At 38.0% G+C, this 20824-nt stretch overlaps 1 protein-coding gene across 1 annotated transcript in view; it reads right to left on the bottom strand.

Moving 5' to 3' along the window:
* ine (solute carrier family 6 member inebriated) overlaps window positions 1-20824 on the bottom strand; it is a 108247-nt gene that overhangs the window by 24075 nt on the left and 63348 nt on the right. The window contains exon 2 of the mRNA XM_089634564.1: window positions 3043-3233. Coding sequence (XP_089490690.1) covers window positions 3043-3233 — 191 coding nt within the window. The remainder of the gene's footprint in view (window positions 1-3042; window positions 3234-20824) is intronic.

The following is a 20824-nucleotide window of genomic DNA, read 5'->3' on the forward strand; positions in this document are numbered from 1 at the left end:
ACGGGCTCCACTCCTCTGTAGGTATCAGATAATAAGAGTTAGTTACCTCCTCCGCTCTTGTAGCACAGGTAGGGGAAGCGCCACACGTTGCCGAGCCCCACGGAGTAGCCCACGCAGGCCAGCACGAACTGCATCTTGTTGGCCCAGTGCTGGCGACGCGGCTTCAGGTTTCTGCCGTCACCATCGTCCGAGCTGCCGTCATAGCTATATACGTACGGGCTCCACTCCTCTGTAGGTATCAGATAATAAGAGTTAGTTACCTCCTCCGCTCTTGTAGCACAGGTAGGGGAAGCGCCACACGTTGCCGAGCCCCACGGAGTAGCCCACGCAGGCCAGCACGAACTGCATCTTGTTGGCCCAGTGCTGGCGACGCGGCTTCAGGTTTCTGCCGTCACCATCGTCCGAGCTGCCGTCATAGCTATATACGTACGGGCTCCACTCCTCTGTAGGTATCAGATAATAAGAGTTAGTTACCTCCTCCGCTCTTGTAGCACAGGTAGGGGAAGCGCCACACGTTGCCGAGCCCCACGGAGTAGCCCACGCAGGCCAGCACGAACTGCATCTTGTTGGCCCAGTGCTGGCGACGCGGCTTCAGGTTTCTGCCGTCACCATCGTCCGAGCTGCCGTCATAGCTATATACGTACGGGCTCCACTCCTCTGTAGGTATCAGATAATAAGAGTTAGTTACCTCCTCCGCTCTTGTAGCACAGGTAGGGGAAGCGCCACACGTTGCCGAGCCCCACGGAGTAGCCCACGCAGGCCAGCACGAACTGCATCTTGTTGGCCCAGTGCTGGCGACGCGGCTTCAGGTTTCTGCCGTCACCATCGTCCGAGCTGCCGTCATAGCTATATACGTACGGGCTCCACTCCTCTGTAGGTATCAGATAATAAGAGTTAGTTACCTCCTCCGCTCTTGTAGCACAGGTAGGGGAAGCGCCACACGTTGCCGAGCCCCACGGAGTAGCCCACGCAGGCCAGCACGAACTGCATCTTGTTGGCCCAGTGCTGGCGACGCGGCTTCAGGTTTCTGCCGTCACCATCGTCCGAGCTGCCGTCATAGCTATATACGTACGGGCTCCACTCCTCTGTAGGTATCAGATAATAAGAGTTAGTTACCTCCTCCGCTCTTGTAGCACAGGTAGGGGAAGCGCCACACGTTGCCGAGCCCCACGGAGTAGCCCACGCAGGCCAGCACGAACTGCATCTTGTTGGCCCAGTGCTGGCGACGCGGCTTCAGGTTTCTGCCGTCACCATCGTCCGAGCTGCCGTCATAGCTATATACGTACGGGCTCCACTCCTCTGTAGGTATCAGATAATAAGAGTTAGTTACCTCCTCCGCTCTTGTAGCACAGGTAGGGGAAGCGCCACACGTTGCCGAGCCCCACGGAGTAGCCCACGCAGGCCAGCACGAACTGCATCTTGTTGGCCCAGTGCTGGCGACGCGGCTTCAGGTTTCTGCCGTCACCATCGTCCGAGCTGCCGTCATAGCTATATACGTACGGGCTCCACTCCTCTGTAGGTATCAGATAATAAGAGTTAGTTACCTCCTCCGCTCTTGTAGCACAGGTAGGGGAAGCGCCACACGTTGCCGAGCCCCACGGAGTAGCCCACGCAGGCCAGCACGAACTGCATCTTGTTGGCCCAGTGCTGGCGACGCGGCTTCAGGTTTCTGCCGTCACCATCGTCCGAGCTGCCGTCATAGCTATATACGTACGGGCTCCACTCCTCTGTAGGTATCAGATAATAAGAGTTAGTTACCTCCTCCGCTCTTGTAGCACAGGTAGGGGAAGCGCCACACGTTGCCGAGCCCCACGGAGTAGCCCACGCAGGCCAGCACGAACTGCATCTTGTTGGCCCAGTGCTGGCGACGCGGCTTCAGGTTTCTGCCGTCACCATCGTCCGAGCTGCCGTCATAGCTATATACGTACGGGCTCCACTCCTCTGTAGGTATCAGATAATAAGAGTTAGTTACCTCCTCCGCTCTTGTAGCACAGGAAGGGGAATCGCCACACGTTGCCGAGCCCCACGGAGTAGCCCACGCAGGCCAGCACGAACTGCATCTTGTTGGCCCAGTGCTGGCGACGCGGCTTCAGGTTTCTGCCGTCACCATCGTCCGAGCTGCCGTCATAGCTATATACGTACGGGCTCCACTCCTCTGTAGGTATCAGATAATAAGAGTTAGTTACCTCCTCCGCTCTTGTAGCACAGGTAGGGGAAGCGCCACACGTTGCCGAGCCCCACGGAGTAGCCCATGCAGGCCAGCACGAACTGCATCTTGTTGGCCCAGTGCTGGCGACGCGGCTTCAGGTTTCTGCCGTCACCATCGTCCGAGCTGCCGTCATAGCTATATACGTACGGGCTCCACTCCTCTGTAGGTATCAGATAATAAGAGTTAGTTACCTCCTCCGCTCTTGTAGCACAGGTAGGGGAAGCGCCACACGTTGCCGAGCCCCACGGAGTAGCCCACGCAGGCCAGCACGAACTGCATCTTGTTGGCCCAGTGCTGGCGACGCGGCTTCAGGTTTCTGCCGTCACCATCGTCCGAGCTGCCGTCATAGCTATATACGTACGGGCTCCACTCCTCTGCAGGTATCAGATAATAAGAGTTAGTTACCTCCTCCGCTCTTGTAGCACAGGAAGGGGAATCGCCACACGTTGCCGAGCCCCACGGAGTAGCCCACGCAGGCCAGCACGAACTGCATCTTGTTGGCCCAGTGCTGGCGACGCGGCTTCAGGTTTCTGCCGTCACCATCGTCCGAGCTGCCGTCATAGCTATATACGTACGGGCTCCACTCCTCTGTAGGTATCAGATAATAAGAGTTAGTTACCTCCTCCGCTCTTGTAGCACAGGTAGGGGAAGCGCCACACGTTGCCGAGCCCCACGGAGTAGCCCACGCAGGCCAGCACGAACTGCATCTTGTTGGCCCAGTGCTGGCGACGCGGCTTCAGGTTTCTGCCGTCACCATCGTCCGAGCTGCCGTCATAGCTATATACGTACGGGCTCCACTCCTCTGTAGGTATCAGATAATAAGAGTTAGTTACCTCCTCCGCTCTTGTAGCACAGGTAGGGGAAGCGCCACACGTTGCCGAGCCCCACGGAGTAGCCCACGCAGGCCAGCACGAACTGCATCTTGTTGGCCCAGTGCTGGCGACGCGGCTTCAGGTTTCTGCCGTCACCATCGTCCGAGCTGCCGTCATAGCTGTCTCCGTCCAGGCTGCGCTCCTCTGGAGGTCTGAGGACAAACAACACTTTATTTATTTATTGCATCTCACTATACATAAAACACTTTTTTTCACATAAAAATCAACCTCACTAGGACTAAGCCTGTATCGAGGTTAACAATTTATATTTGAGTGAAGCAAACATAAGAGTAATCACTAACATAAAGTAATTCTACATACAAACACAAAATATTTCAATTTGTATTGTATTGTATTATTGAAATTTCATACAGTTAATTAGACACATTAAGAGGAATCTACATGCCAAAAATGTGTATATTCTTGGTCTATCTTATATTGTAGGTAATAGGCATTAAAACCACTTAACAAGCGGAGTCTAGAAACGTTCGATTTCAAGCACTAAACTGGTTTTTATTTATTTTGTAAATAATTTTATAATAAAGCAAAAAAGTTAATCCAGAGTAACTGTCACAGATATTCTTAGCTATAATACTGTATTTTTAAAAAGTTGTTTACTTTACGCGTTCATACATTTCTATTGAAAAAATATTTTGTTTAGTAGTTTAAATTTATATTTTTTATTGGGTAATTTATTTTTTATTTGTAATCTACTCAAGCGAAACGATAGAAAAACCTTCAATTTATCTAAAGCATATTTTTTGGTATTCATAATGTACACCAATTCATTATAAAGATTAATCAAAATCGTGATTTAGCACTAAGCTTCGCCTTGATCACATTTTCAAACCTAAAATCAATAAATAACAATCACATACTCTACACGGACTAGTTCCATCCGCTTCCTTCCCCTCCTACCATACTATTCCCATAGGCGCATGTAACTCTTTTTCTTTTATATTCACTAAATTAAGATACATCAGTGAAAACTTATTATTCATTGAACAATTATACATATTCTACGATACATTATAAAATATTAAATCTTCTTGTTTACAAATAATAAGATTGCAAACAAAGTTGAAGTAAGACGGGGTGAGGTGGTGTAGAATTTAGAAGTAAACATTGAAAACAAACCTCATTTTCAGTCACGCCATTGTGTCTACGATCTACGGAACCCAACCCCATTAGTTGTAGGTTCTAGGTACAATTTCTTTCTTCAGTATTGACTGTCAAATCGCCGATGTGATTATTGATCGAGTATATAATTTGCATTTTCGACAATAACCATTTTATAACAGGTTTCATGACAAAACAGAAGAGTGACAAAATAAGCATGGAAGAAAAGTGAAGGAAAAGAGCAAACATAACTTAACCTAAACAAACCTATTATTTTTAATCGTGTTCTGTTTTGGTAAAATCTGCGTACTCCGTTTACTTATAAATACGCCCAAATTATTGAAATAACGCGACGTTTTAACTTAATTAGGTACTACAAGAAATAACCATTTACGTCGGACGAGATGAAAAAAAACGCGTACAAAATAGGTTCTTAGATTGGGTTATTTATAGTGGCTTTCAGTGACTTTTTGGTGAGCTAGAATGCCAAGATTGAATAATATAACATTATTTATGTTGTTGTAGCTGAAAATGAATCTTTAGTCACAGCCTCCCCAAACTAAAAAAACCCTTGCACAAAAAAATCACTTACAACAGCATCAATAATCTCGTATTTTTCAATCTTAGCACTCTCTCACGTATAGTGAGAGTCTTAGGCTGGCTTTAGACTTGTAAGTTTTTTCGTAAATTTACGACTTCTAGCCAATGGGCATATTGGATTTTCAAAATGCAATATGCCCATTGGCTAGAAGTCGTAAATTTACGAAAAAACTTACAAGTCTAAAGCTAGCCTTAGTCTAGTCTAGATTTCCTCTTATTATATAATTTGTGCGTATTTAGATTGAAGCAGAATCTTTCGGCAAACGTCACATCATATTAATGAGATAAAACATAGCGGCAAAACATATTAAAACACGAGTAATTCCGAATTTTGATAGCAAAAAATTGAACTTCAATGCATCTTTTATCACCTTCCCAATGTAAATAGTTGTTTTTGTAATAGGTAATTACATTGAAACTGAAGGTGCGGACATTTTACCTTCGTTTTATCCTATAACCCCTTTATCAAAAAGTATGCGCAAGTTGGATTAATTATTATTCCATCGAACTCGCATAATTATAATCCACAACATGTTCACAACGCATCGAAAGTGATTCGAACAAATCCATCGCATTAGAAAATCAGACGAGATTGTTGCAACCTCGTGATTGCGTCTGGTTTGAAGAATTAATTTATTATTATTATTGTTTCAATATTTAATAAAATCGTGGTGTTTTCATTGGTTTATTATATTTAGATAAGACATGAGGCGAAAAAATAGGTTCTGATTTTTTACCTCCAACTGACTTCCAACTCTCCCAACGGTCTTTGAAGGATTGTGATTATCGCCAATTTTAATGGGTTGTTAGCTAAATGATTTTGTGGTTCTCCAATCCGCAGAATCCAAGGTTGCGTGATTACTCTCGGCGTGTAAAAATGAGAATTCGAATATTTTCAATTTAGTTTTTATTTTAACAAAACTCACTTTACAATAATTTTATGAACAAAACAGATCGCGTTAGTTAGAGGAGATTTAGGGCTAAACCGGCGGAGAATGAAATATTTGCCGCGCGAGGTATCGTGCGCAGGTTTACAGAGATACGTCTCACATAAATGTAGGTAAAAGTAATGTTGTTACTATTTTCGGGAGATGTAAACTCCCTATAATTTACCCTATAGGTCTAACTAAACTACCGAATCCGGTCTACGCTTACCGATTATGGCGTTCTAATAGTGGAACAAGTTTCGACGAGATATTAGTACGCAGTAGCGCCTCTAATTGTAGCTCTATGGGTGCATTATACGTTACAAAATCTTGTTCCAATAACATTATAAATCAATTCATTTTGCCTTTTATAAAATCACAGATATACATATAATCATAAACATACAGTTATTATTTAAGTTATAAATGTGACATCAGTAGGAACCTAAAAGTAGCTCTTGTGGTTTTAATCTTATCTCTTTACGTAACAGGTACGGCAACGGGTTGCTTTATGACGGAATTTTATTATGTTAAGGTTTAAATATTTAACAAATTACCTGAGTGTCGTAAATATGTTAAATAGATGACTTTTACAATACAAACTTAGGATTGTGCGTATTAGTGTATAAGAGAATGTAGGTATTCGCTTCCGACAGTGACGTCTCGGTATGGTCTTCCTAACGTCACTGAGAAACTGAGTATGAGGGCCAGCCTTTAGTCTTGTTTAGGCCTTACGCCGACTTTATTTAGCGACAACAAAGGCATATAAATCAAGGAATTTGAATATTCGAAAAGTTTTTCAAGTTATTCAACATGTTTTACAGTAAGCGAGCAATACACCTGTCTAGACTACGTACTGTGTTCGATTAGATATATGTACTTCGATAAATAAACTTTACGTTTTCTTTGTTGATTGTTAGTTGCTGGTGACTAGATATACTTCGATAAATAAACTTTACGTTTTCTTTGTTGATTGTTAGTTGCTGGTGACTAGATATACTTCGATAAATAAACTTTACGTTTTCTTTGTTGATTGTTAGTTGCTGGTGACTAGATATACTTCGATAAATAAACTTTACGTTTTCTTTGTTGATTGTTAGTTGCTGGTGACTAGATATACTTCGATAAATAAACTTTACGTTTTCTTTGTTGATTGTTAGTTGCTGGTGACTAGATATACTTCGATAAATAAACTTTACGTTTTCTTTGTTGATTGTTAGTTGCTGGTGACTAGATATACTTCGATAAATAAACTTTACGTTTTCTTTGTTGATTGTTAGTTGCTGGTGACTAGATATACTTCGATAAATAAACTTTACGTTTTCTTTGTTGATTGTTAGTTGCTGGTGACTAGATATACTTCGATAAATAAACTTTACGTTTTCTTTGTTGATTGTTAGTTGCTGGTGACTAGATATACTTCGATAAATAAACTTTACGTTTTCTTTGTTGATTGTTAGTTGCTGGTGACTAGATATACTTCGATAAATAAACTTTACGTTTTCTTTGTTGATTGTTAGTTGCTGGTGACTAGATATACTTCGATAAATAAACTTTACGTTTTCTTTGTTGATTGTTAGTTGCTGGTGACTAGATATACTTCGATAAATAAACTTTACGTTTTCTTTGTTGATTGTTAGTTGCTGGTGACTAGATATACTTCGATAAATAAACTTTACGTTTTCTTTGTTGATTGTTAGTTGCTGGTGACTAGATATACTTCGATAAATAAACTTTACGTTTTCTTTGTTGATTGTTAGTTGCTGGTGACTAGATATACTTCGATAAATAAACTTTACTTTTTCTTTGTTCATTGTTAGTTGCTGGTGACTAGATATACTTCGATAATAAACTTTACTTTTTCTTTGTTGATTGTTAGTTGCTGGTGACTAGATATACTTCGATAAATAAACTTTACTTTTTCTTTGTTGATTGTTAGTTGCTGGTGACTAGATATACTTCGATAAATAAACTTTACTTTTTCTTTGTTGATTGTTAGTTGCTGGTGACTAGATATACTTCGATAAATAAACTTTACTTTTTCTTTGTTGATTGTTAGTTGCTGGTGACTAGATATACTTCGATAAATAAACTTTACTTTTCTTTGTTGATTGTTAGTTGCTGGTGACTAGATATACTTCGATAAATAAACTTTACTTTTTCTTTGTTGATTGTTAGTTGCTGGTGACTAGATATACTTCGATAAATAAACTTTACGTTTTTAAATAGTTGTTTTTTGCAGTAATTATTGAAACACACTATAATTTCCATAATCTGAACCTGAAGGTGCGACGGTTAGGTTAGGTTAGGTTTTTTTATCCATTATTTCTGGCTTTCACCCTTCAAGGGTGTTCTTGGCCATCATTTAAAATTATTGAGAAATGAAAGGTGAATTTAAATATTAATTTTATTTATAGGCAAATTTCAAAATTATAATGAAAATTGGAGTCGAGTTCAGACTTAGAAGAGATGAGATGTTGAATGGAGGGGAGGCAATTTTAGATAAGGCTTGATAGAAGAAAGGATATTTGTTTAGAGAGGGACAACCAAAGAATATGTGATCTAAAGTTCCCACTTCTAGACCACAGAATGTACAATCTGGGGAGTCAATGACGTGAATTTTAAAAATATGGGAAGGAACGGAACAATGTCCGATCCTCATTCGAATAAGTGAAGAAATTTTTTTTTACAAAAATGAGGGAATTGCTGAAACCACGGTTTTGATGGAATAGTCCTTTGTATTGAGGCATAGCAGGCTCAGATTACCAAAAAATATTTTTTGTATTATTATTAAGTTCTTTAATTTCAATGCACTAATGAAAATTACTAAGACCTGTTTAATTTAAAAGCCCTATGGGCATAAATAAATAATATATTACATACTAACCAGTCTAACCAACACGGTCGCTAGCAAAAAAACAAAGGTAGATATGTCTCTAACGTCCAAAAGTAAAAAAATGGAAGGAAAGTACTTACGATATTTAAAAAAAATAATATGCTAATGTGTTGATAGAATACGACGGGTCTGGAGGTTACTGCGATAGCTCAGTGATTTCAACAATCAGCCGGTTGTAGTTATAACTTTTAATCTCACCGGATTTTACGTGCGAAACTGATTATTGGCTTTAAATATTTAATAAAATCGTGATTCCTTCGATCGATTCAATTATTAATTATTTCATTATCAGAAAACCACATAAATGAGTTTTAATTATAAATAAATAATGGCGAAACCACATTTTGTCAGCGTTATAACTCTGAAAATAATTTATAATCCGTTCTCCACGTCAGGCATAGAGACGGATTATTGTAACTGAAGAAAAAGTAATTATTTTTAACACATTTCAGTAGGTAGTTACAAACAATTTAGCGTCTTATGTAAGTTTTTACGGTTATCTAAATGGATATTTCGAAGCTCCATAGCTCATGCTGGAAAGACGTTTTTGATCTGAATATACTTGCCTTGACTAAATAGGTAGGTATCAAAAACGTATGCAAAATTCATAACGCCAGAGCTCACCTTCTTCTTTGAATTTTTTTTAGTATTGATACTATCGTTGCATACCTACTGGTTTCGCTCATATCAATGCCTTATATGAGCGTTATCATATTGTATTATCAACTCGGGAAAATTTAAGTAAGTGTTTTATTCAATACTTTATGCAAAACCACAAAGTGATTAATTTTTATGATTTTTTTTAAATTACTTATCAGTTACATTAATTCAGTCGTTTTAATATTTTAAACTATATCTACTCTTGAAGAAAACACATTTTCACTTCAACTCACACGGAGATAAATGAGTATATTGCTGATTTATTAAAATCCTGTTAAAAACGTGATGGCAGGCCATTTCCTAATAAAATATTATTACATTCAGAATACATCGGAACAAGTGTACATGCAGCTGCGCTTATCCTGATAAATATAATGACGAAATGTGACGTATATTATAATTTTTACTAACACGTGTTCCGACATCCTCATAACACATTCGTGTTTTTTTAATGTGAATACTGCACAAGAGTCCCAACTGCTCCCAATCGTCCGGAGCCAGTGAGACTATGACATCCCTAATTGGGGTATGTTGTGAGGTTGAAGTTAGTGAGGAGGGGAAGGAGTAAGGTGGGGGAGTTTTACCGATAGTCTGTTAGGAAATCTGTCGATTCCTTCGTTTAAGGCCTGCAGTCCCGTTTTTAACAGCAATACGAATAATTTCACCAGATTTTTAATAAATTAGCAATGTGTTTTCTCCGTGCACGAAAAAGGGAGAACGTCAATTTGTGTGATTAGAACTCGGTCCATCCGACTACTAGGCGTTCGTCCCACCCGCCGGACCTTCGACCAATTCTTTTTAACAACATTATCGTTAGTATTACATATAGATTTCTTTTCTATTCTATGAAATACCCAAAATAACCTGACTACGCGGTCAAACGAAATTCGAGCAAACGTTTGAGAACCAAGACCACCGGAATTTACCGAGAAATTTCAATCACTACAATTCGGGATTGTTAAAAATACTTAATTTTAAAATAAACATAATTTACGGCTCATGTAAAATGATGATGTTCGTGATTTTAATACTTACTTAATTTATGAACGATATTTTTTGTTATTTTACTTTATAAGTTATAAAAACTTTTTAAATTATAACCTAGATACCCTCACACAAAAGTTTACCAAGAACTGAAATTATGAAAATCGGAAAACTGTACGAATGTAACATATGTTTATTAATCTACAAAATCCAAAATGGATTTATACACAAGAACATTATACATTCGCTTACAATATATTGATGAAATACTCATTTTGTTGCTATGGGTATATAATTTCAATAACTTCTGATACATATATTCTTAACTTTTTACTATGTCTTATATTCTGCTATTTTTAAATATTCTATTATATTGGAATATTTTTAAATATTCTGTAATATATTTCATATAATATCTAAAACTATAAATTCTCTATTTTCTTTTAAATTGTATACTTATATTAATTTCTTCTATATTTCATTTTTGATTTATTATTTTTTGTGTATTGTAGATATATTTAATCAGCAACCACAACACGGGCATGTGCCTAGCTTGGTGGTTTAACACACTTAAAAACTGTAAAAACCAATAAAAACAATGAACAAAGAAAAAAGAAACACAAAATTTATAAAAAATATATACCTACATGAACACTACACAAGACAACATAATAAACTATACACACATTCAGTAAAGACTGGAAGTGTTAAAAGAAACATTGGCCACGAGGATGTACACATATACAATATCCTTCCCAATAGTTTGACATCGTTAATAGAATGAATATATTTAAGAAAAAAACTGCCAGCTAAATTAAAATGTACTTATGTAAGTAAATCAAAACGTAGTAAACAATAATATTTAGATTTTTATTTTTAATGTGTACTTATAAGTTAAGAAAGTGAAATGTGTATATTTCTTTTAACTTAAAAAAACTTTTTTTGGAAATTGCTTTTTTTTAATACAATAAGAAGAATGTATACAAATAATGTTAATTTAAAAGTTATGGTGTAATGCTATTTAATGGTCATTGTTCATCGTCAAAGGCCTGCAGTGCCGTTTTACTATGAATAATTTAAAAAAAAATCTTTATATATTGCAATATTTTATATCAGTGTGTTTTCTCTGTGTAGTCATAAATACTATTATAGGGGAATCAAAGCCCGATGAATTCCTGAAAGATTGATGTGGCAGGTGAATGCGATAGTTTTGAAACAATAAATTGCTCGTGGCTAGAACAGTCTACGGACTAGTGAAATGACAGTAGGTACTTGGTAGTTGTAGTCGGTATTCAGTTGTTGCATTGCGCATTGATAAGAGGAACACAACAATTATTTAATTAAAATGTGAATATCAGCCGGTCTGGCGGCGGGCATTTTGCTAACGCCGATTGCCGCTGAAGGTAAGTTGTTTGCATATTGCTGGTCGTGATAGAAGCCGAGGTCAAAGGGAAGCGCTTCATTATGGAGATTGATAATTACTGGAGAGGGCATGACGTTTGTCTCGACATTAATGAAATAATTGATGATTTCATTACAAAACAAAACATCGAAGAATTTTATAAGAGCTTTATATTACGAAACATATTAAGGCGATGCCAAACGTAGTAATGCAAAATCATGTGTTTTTGGTTTGAAAATTTCGTCGCCTAGAAATGTTTCAGATGCTTTAATTAAATACTGCGAGTAGAATACATCTTGGCCTTTGAAATAATCGAGTATTTTTTAGATAAGTCTTTTTATAAGCCCAGAAAAAAATAATGTAAAGGCCTATGAAAACTGCTTTAAAGTTCAAAATCTCCTACTTACGAACCCATTTTCGGTTATGATTTTATTGTGTAATGTGGAAAATTAAATTATCTATAAAATGATCAAAAAAATTAAATATTTATGGCTGAACCACCACAAAATAAAATAAAAGGCACTTTTTGGCCATGTTTTTTTCTTGCATAAATCAAAACAGGCGGGAATTTAAACCCTATCGTCATCTACGCAAGGGTTGTTATTGATAGCGGCTCAATTTAAAATATTACACGACGTAGTGCATCGTCTTAAGAAAGAAGGACTTCATAAAATTGTCGCAAAATAAGCCCATTTTAAAAAGCAAATTTTAATATTTTTTTTAAATAAGCACATCAGTAATATAAAATACAAAGCGTTGTTTAGAAGAAAAATGTCACGTTGATGTCGTTCATACCACATTCCGGCGAGCATTTTTCTTGTTTAAAACGTTTGTAATACGTATTAATATTAGTGCACGTATCTTTTCATTAATAAAGAGTTGTTAGCTGCTAAATACATGTGACAGAGAACATAAGTTAAGATTGACAGAAAAATGATACGTGAGGCCATTTATGCAATTTTTTCGATGGATGGTTTCATACAATCGACTACTAAAGAAACTGGTGTGGGCTCAAAGCCGTGGTTCAGTCGACAATGCTTCGAAGCAGTTCGACGAAAAAACGCGGCTTACCGAGCCTACAACACATCTCGAACGCCCGAAAGCAGATCAGCATACAACAAATCGGCAAAGGAATGCAAGAGAATCATAGGTCAAAATTCGAACACGACCTGCAGATCAGCAAAAAGCTGGCTGCCTGCCCGCATGGCAGCAGAGCATTCTGGTCGCTTGCGGGCTCAATAGGTCGGAATTTTTGCAAACCCAGTTTGCCACCTCTTACCAGACCTGACGGCTCACTAGCAAACACCGCCACCGAAAAGGCTAACCTATTAGGGAAAATGTTTGCGGAAAACTCGACCCTCGACGACGGAGGTGCTGTTCCGCCGTCGGTTCCTCACTGCGGCTTCTATATGAAAAAGCTGAGGATCCGGCATCGGGATGTACTCCACGGCATACGGGGGCTCGATGTTAACAAAGCTAGTGGACCTGATGGAATACCTGCCCTGGTATTGCAGAGGTGTGCTGCGGAAATAGTTCCAGTTTTGACAAAGATCTTCAAAATGTCCCTGAAGTGTGGCACTGTGCCCTCTGGTTGGAAAAAAGCGGTCATTCACCCTATTCCCAAGAAAGGTGACCGCTCCAACCCGGCCAACTACCGCCCCATAGCGATCACATCAGTTCTGTCCAAAGTGATGGAACGTGTGATCAACGACAAACTGCTCACATACCTCGAGAAGAACAAAATTATCAACGACCGTCAATACGGATTCCGGCGGAACCGCTCGTGCGGTGATCTTCTCGCGTATGTGACGCATGTTTGGGGGCGGTGCCTGAAACGATCGCACCAAACGGTCGCACTAGACATATCCAAGGCCTTTGACCGGGTCTGGCCTCGAGGACTTGTCAACAAATTGCATTCTTACGGACTTCCCGCATCCCTGTGTACGTGGATTGCTGACTTTTTAAGGGATAGGTCGATTCAGGCGGTTGCTGACGGTTTCACCTCTTCCTCGCACTCCATAAATGCTGGCGTCCCACAGGGATCGGTTCTATCTTCGACTTTGTTTTTGTTGCACATCAATGACCTTTTGACATGTGCACCGATTCATTGTTACGCGGATGACAGTACAGTTCATGATTGCTTTTTGTTTGACAAGCCCCCAAAGGGCACACAAACTCCAACGGCTCGGAGGGCTTTGAAGCAGAGAATGGACGGTTATCTCGAGAGTATTTCCTCCTGGGGTAAAAATAATCTCGTCGAATTTAATGTTTCAAAGACCCAATCCTGTCTGATTACGTCTAAAAGGGATCCAAATGATAATCTAGTCTCCTTCAACGGAAGCAATCTTCCGAACAGGCCTTCCATTGATATGCTTTGTATAACTATAAGTGACCAGCTCAGGTACGGGGGCTCCATCGAAGCCAGAGTAAAGTTGGCCTCTCAGAAGCTGGGCGTACTGTACAGGGCCCGCAGATACTTTAATAATACACAACTGCTGACCCTGTACAAATCGCAAGTGCGCCCTACTGTCGAATTTGGCAGCCATCTCTGGTCCGGAGCCCCTAAATACCTGAAAAAAACCCTAGACTCTGTGCAAAAACGGGCGGTCCGTTTGATAGATTCCCCAATCTTAACAAACGGACTGCAATCTTTAGAGCACAGGCGTCAGGTAGGTATGCTGTCCTTGTTCTATCGGTATTACAATGGAAGATGCTCTGAGGAACTAGCGTCATTGATCCCTTCGGCACCGGTGCGTAGTCGGGATACACGCCAAACGCGTGCCCAACATTTGTACACAGTTGACACTTGTCACATGAGAACGGGTCGCTTCTACGATTCGTTCTTAAGTTCAACAGCTCGGCTGTGGAACGAACTGCCGGCCTCTGTGTTTCCTCCCTCCTACAACATGGGACTCTTCAAGACCCATGTTCACTCCTTCCTCTCCACAAAAAGACCCTCCACACAGCATCCCCAAAGATGACATAGGCCCTGAGGGAAATTATTTTCTTCAGGGCCTCCTGTGTGGAGTTAATATAAAAAAAAAAAATGCAAAAACCTAAAGTCCACCACGGTTTTTTTCATTCATTCATTCATTAATTTTTATCGGTTCATCTTATTATATAAAAATTCAGTTTGCTTATATTTGTGCTCGCAAAACTCGAAAAGTAGTCAACCGATATCGCTGAAAGTTTCAAAGTTTGTTCTTATTAGTGCCAAGAGTGTTTAGAGAGTGGTTTGAATGGTAGAAGGAATACTCAAGGCGATATTAGACTCTGATAACGGGGGTTTGCTCGACGCTCACATTTTAGTTATTTCTGATGAACGTATTATTAAAGTCTCAAATGTTTCTAGAGGGATCTCTACGGATATAAGTTATTCATATTTAAAATTAATTTAAACATGACCTTACTATTAAAATAATCCATGTAAAACGGTTTAAAAATTTTGCAAAACGGTTTTCAACTATAAAATTAGTAGCAAGCACCATTTTATTTTTTTAGACTATGAATTAGTAACCCTCAGAGGGATCCCTCTAGAAACATTTGAGATTTTAGTAATACGTTCATCAGAAAAAAATAAAATAAACCCCACGGAATTTTCGATTTTCTAGGCCTGCAGTGCAAAGTCGACCGTAGGTCCATCCATTACGCTGGGCCGCGCGCCGAGTATTAATACGAGTTCATCACTTATGTCGTTAAGATTCCCACTTTATTTTAGAGATTCGATGCGGCAAATTCAATTGTCTATCCAATACACAAGACCACGCATCGCATATTTATTTTAGAGATTTGATGCGGCAAATTCAATTGTCTATCCAATACACAAGACCACGCATCGCATATTTATTTTAGAGATTTGATGCGGCAAATTCAATTGTCTATCCAATACACAAGACCACGCATCGCATATTTTTGCATGGCTGCTTCACTTACGTCGTTGAGATTTTGTTATTCAATTTATTTTAGGGTATTGTCTCGTCTTAACGCAATATCTCAGAACCGGATTGAGATACGGAGTCGAATTAATGTAAGAATGTGGATGAGAGAATATTTTTCCAAAGTGTAGATAATTCAGGGATTGAGACTTAGATAAATACGATTGCCAACTCAGTATCGAGGCCCAGAATCATAACTACAGCCTAAATGTCCAAAGCCTTTTGTTGACCCCAGAGTTTGTGATGATGTAACCTAAAGTTACAACAAACTGGCGCAGCCGGTGAGATGATTCTGGGTTTTAAATCGTATTCATCTAAGTCTCAATCCTTACGCATTATCGACATCTAGGATATTACACGATCGTTCTCTATGCACACCTTACCAGGCTTCTTTTATATTACTTGTCATCAATAATATTGAAAAAATGTCAGTCGCTTCCTTAATTATTCTACAGTAGCTACACGTATTCTAGGGTAAATTAATCTCTAAACGTAAATTTCCCGGCGCCTGGAGGAATATTGCCTGTCCGAAAATTCATTACTAAGGTCCCACTAATAAGAACCCAAGGTCACAAGAACTGACTTAATCCAACTAGATTGCCTCATAATAGCACGTGCTTTGATATATAGCTGCCAATAGCGTGCATTGATTTGATTGATTCATTAAATTGATCGATTGCATGATCTGATTGAGAATTTTTTCACCAAAAAACTCTGTCTAGAGGTTATCCTCTCAGTATGCAGATTTCAAAAGATAATCAGTATCCACCGATTATTATTTTTTTAAAACGTCGAAAAAATATATTTCATATTAAATTTTGAAATTAAAAAAAAAACGAATGTGGAAATGCGTCGAAAAAATATATTTCATATTAAATTTTGAAATTTAAAAAAAAACGAATGTGGAAATGCCATCGCGTACTGTAAATAGTTAAATGAAAAAAATGTTTTTAATTTGTTTTGTCACAGTTTTCCTGTAGTTATATTTTTAACTTAAATAATATTATATTGTAAGATCAACCAATTCGAAATAATGTGTAGTTTAGATTTACGTCGAATTACAATAACGTATGCGTAAAATTTCATTGAAATACTGCGGTAAACCATAGGTTGGAATATATTTATGTTTTCACAAAACAACAGCGCTATAACTTTTTATAAATAGTAAATAGTTAGCGAACGTTAAATAACTTACGTACATAATTATTCATGGGTGGTCTGAAAATCCCAGATACGCCGAAATAAGTTTATCAAATTATACTAAGAAATGGTTAAATGGAAGTTGACTGAAGATAACCCCGAATAAGAAAAAATATATCGCAAGAATTACCATTCACAATGTCATAGTTTAGTTAGGTAATTGGCTAAACATTGTGATTAGGTGACGATTTTGCAGAACGATGTGAGCGTGGTAAATAGGATACACTCAGCCCTGATAAAGACCACCATTGAGAATCGAAACGTTGCCTCGAAACGGCTTACGCCGTGTTTGACTCTGAATAATCTGGTATTTCCCATCATTTATTTTTACTATCTCCTTCTTCTATACCCTCCTTTTACTTTTTTATTAAACACCCGAATTAAGGCGAAGCTTAATGCCAAATCACTATTTTGATTAATCTTTATAACGAATTGGTGAACATTATGAATACCAAAAAATATGCTTTATATAAATTGAAGGTTTTCCTATCGCTTCGTTTGAGTAGAATACAAATAAAATAATAAATAAAAAAATGTAGTGGTACGCCACTACTTCATTCGAACGCAATTCTAGAAGTCTCGATTTTTCCAAACAAGCTTCTTGGATGTTCTTTTATTTATTTGTTTGGAAAATTCTACATAGCAACCAAATTGTTCCAGAAGCTTCTTCACCTTTTAAAAGCGACAGCGCACTATGGTCCCCTTTGAGGAAACTAGCTAGACAAAAAGATTTCAACGATGTTTTTATTTATGTACAAAAATACTGTCACAACATTGAAAAATGTCCATAGTATTATGTTCACATCGATAAAAAAATTAAAACAATACGCGCGATACGTGGCGACGTTGTAAACACGACACTTCGGATGTGCCAATCGTTTGCCCAGCGGTCGGACGCTTTCGGGTGTGCACGCTGTTCGATCTTTAGTGTTGTTATTTGAAATCGGAGAGAAATTATGTAAATACAAAAATTGAAGTCTATGGTATGTTCTTTCAACTTAATTTAATTATTTTATAATTTTCCTATTTAACATTACTTAATTATTAATTAAAAATCGTGAAAAAAGTATCAATATTTAAAATTATTTGCCAAAGTTTAATTAAACTTTCAAAATCGTGTACCGATTTGTACCACCAAACGAAACTAGTTTCATATAAAACCATTCTTTTTGTATAATATCTTATAAAATTTGTTTGCTCAAACTTGCTCTTTTGTCTTTTACAGAGCCTCTACCTACAATCTATCGTTTAGATATTTTGGACATTCTAGAAGTAAAGGGCACGTCAAAGTTCAATTGTGCTGCAATACGGCAGTGTGTTTATGAACATTTAAAATATTTATTGAATAAAAACAGTTTTTAAAGTCTCGAGGATAGTTTACTTAAGAAAAAAATCCCTTCGTTTATATTAATATTTTGAAAATGGTTTGAAGTCGGAAGAAGTACTTTAAAATTGAAGTTTAAACACGCAAAATGGCTTAACACAGTATTTATTCTTCCTGTAGAGACGCGTGATGAGAGACTACATGGTAGACCAGAAAAAGAATTTGGTTTATGCTCGTCAAAAAGCAAAACAAGAAAATCTCGAAGTCCACAAGAACTCTCTCATACTACTCAAATCAACTTGAGGTCACATGGAAAACGGGATGCTGCCAAAATATCAACAACACATTGCAATGTCTTACCTACTGGTGTCTTAAAATTATTATGGATCCAGAAGTTCTAGCGAAGAAAATACAGAAGTCTGTTAACAAAGCCAATGTTGGAACATTAGCATTTAATAATAGTGACGATAGCGACTCGGCTAGTAATTCATAAACAAAAAATGTCATTCGGTTTTATTCTTATATTATGTTAAAAAAATATTTTTAACTAATAACTTAAAATAAGTGCTTCGTTATGACTTAACCGAACCATTATACTATAGACATTTTATTAGTAATTAATTTTGTTTTAAAAAATCTGCAACAATGGCTAAAATAAATGTATATTTTTTTAAGTATTTTTTTTATTACATTGTGACCCTTTTGTATCAAATGCCATGAAAAAATATTTTTGTCTAGCTAGATCGGGATTTGGGACCACTGTGCAGCGTGAAGAAAGCAGTCAGTCAGTCATCAATCTCCCATCAGTTAACAAGGTGCTCAACGAGTGATAATCCGCGCACCTCACTTGCGCAAAGGACATTCTTCCCGGCTCTGCGCATGGACTCCATCGGGACATCATCATAGCGCTTTGACCAGATCGCCGTTCCTGGCCAACGCTACGTGGATTACAGCGCCCTGGTTCCAGCGTCTCTGACCAGCGCTTCATCCACTCACCATGACCATCACGAGGACACGCAGCATCCTCACTGGTCTACCAGCTCCCGCTCAACCGCATACAAGGTCCACCGCACCTTCGGCCTTCCCGTCAGCACTGGAGTACTGATTGCCAAGATCGCCAGTGTCTGACAGTCAACGAGTCCGGTCACCAGCGTCCGGCGTCGACTCACAGACCCACGCTTGACCTGCCATCACAGCCAGCATCCGGAGAATACTACATCAGTCCAACGTCATCTCATCACGGCCCTGACTCATCAAATAAACACTCTGACCTTCACGACACGTCTTTCATTCCGTGCCTCCTCACCAGATCACCAAAAAAATATAAATGTAAACTACTAAATAATTTTTTTTTTTCAATAGAAATGTATGAAGGCATAAAGGAAACAACGTTTAAAAATACAGTATTATAGCTAAGATTATCTGTGACAGTTTCACTTGATTAACTTTTTTTGTAAAATTATTTACAAAATAAATAAAAAAACAGTTTTTTGCTTGAAATCGAACGCTTCTAGACTCCGCTTGTTAAGCGGTTATAATGCCTATTACCTACAATATAAGGTATACCAAGAATATACACATTATTGGCTTGTAGCTTCCTCTTAAGGATGTCATAGTCCCTGGCTACGTGCTATTGCGCGGTGTTCACATAAAAAAATAATAATTAGAAGATTCTATAGCTACCTACATATATAGATACCTACAGAATGATTTATTATTGATAAAATATTAAACCAATATTTCTGTTAATTTGAGTAAAGTTTGTAATAAATTTAGGATGAAGAATTACACAGAACGATACGAAGAATGGCGGATATGATTAAATCCGAGGATATAAAAATCTTCATTAATAATTATTTATAGAACAGAAAATTACGTAAAAGATATAAAATCGAATTATTGTCAGTATTTTGTTGGGGTAATCCACTAAATTTCATAATATTATTGTGATTAACATCTGGTACACAGAACCATTAGGATGAAAAGACCTTTTGAAATTAATAATTAATTGATCGGATAAGTTCGTCAATTCCTTTTTTATCATATTACCCTAAAAATGTCATCTTGAATGCAACTGCTAACTACAAACAACTGTTAGTTGTACCTTTCAATTAACTCTTATTCATCTACCATAAAGAATTAATCAAAGGTCCCCAAACTTTTTTGTTCCTTAGACCACGTGCAGATTTTTTATAATTTGGGTAAACCCCCGGCTTTCCTAATATTGATTTTTACAAATCCATCAACTCGAATGTGTTTTTGAAGCTAACACGTTGATAGGGATTATTTTAGAGTGGAATATTTCGAAATAAATAAAAAATATATATTGTTTTGTCTTTATATTAATAATTAAGGAAAAGAAAGAATACAAATCTTACAAAATTTAATACGACAACAACAAAAAATATGAATGAGCTTAATTCCAAAAAATGTGGCTTGAAGGATTTTACAAAAACACAGTTGATATAATATTTAGGAGAGGTATTATTATTATTTATTATAATAAATTATTACTTAAGTACCTATCAGGTATCTTCAATTAATTGTCTTTGATTAATACATTTACGGGAAAACATTTTTTTTGTGACTGACTGCCTAAATTTTGTCTACTCTCGTGGACCCCCATTTAAATATCGTGCACCCCCAAGTGTTTTTTTGATTGACATGGACCCCTTGCGGGTCGAAGTTGACCCCTGG

This window comes from Hesperophylax consimilis, chromosome 8 (genome assembly GCF_061612785.1).
Source record: "Hesperophylax consimilis isolate HC1 chromosome 8, BYU_Hcon_1.0, whole genome shotgun sequence".
NCBI classification, from domain to species: domain Eukaryota; kingdom Metazoa; phylum Arthropoda; class Insecta; order Trichoptera; family Limnephilidae; genus Hesperophylax; species Hesperophylax consimilis.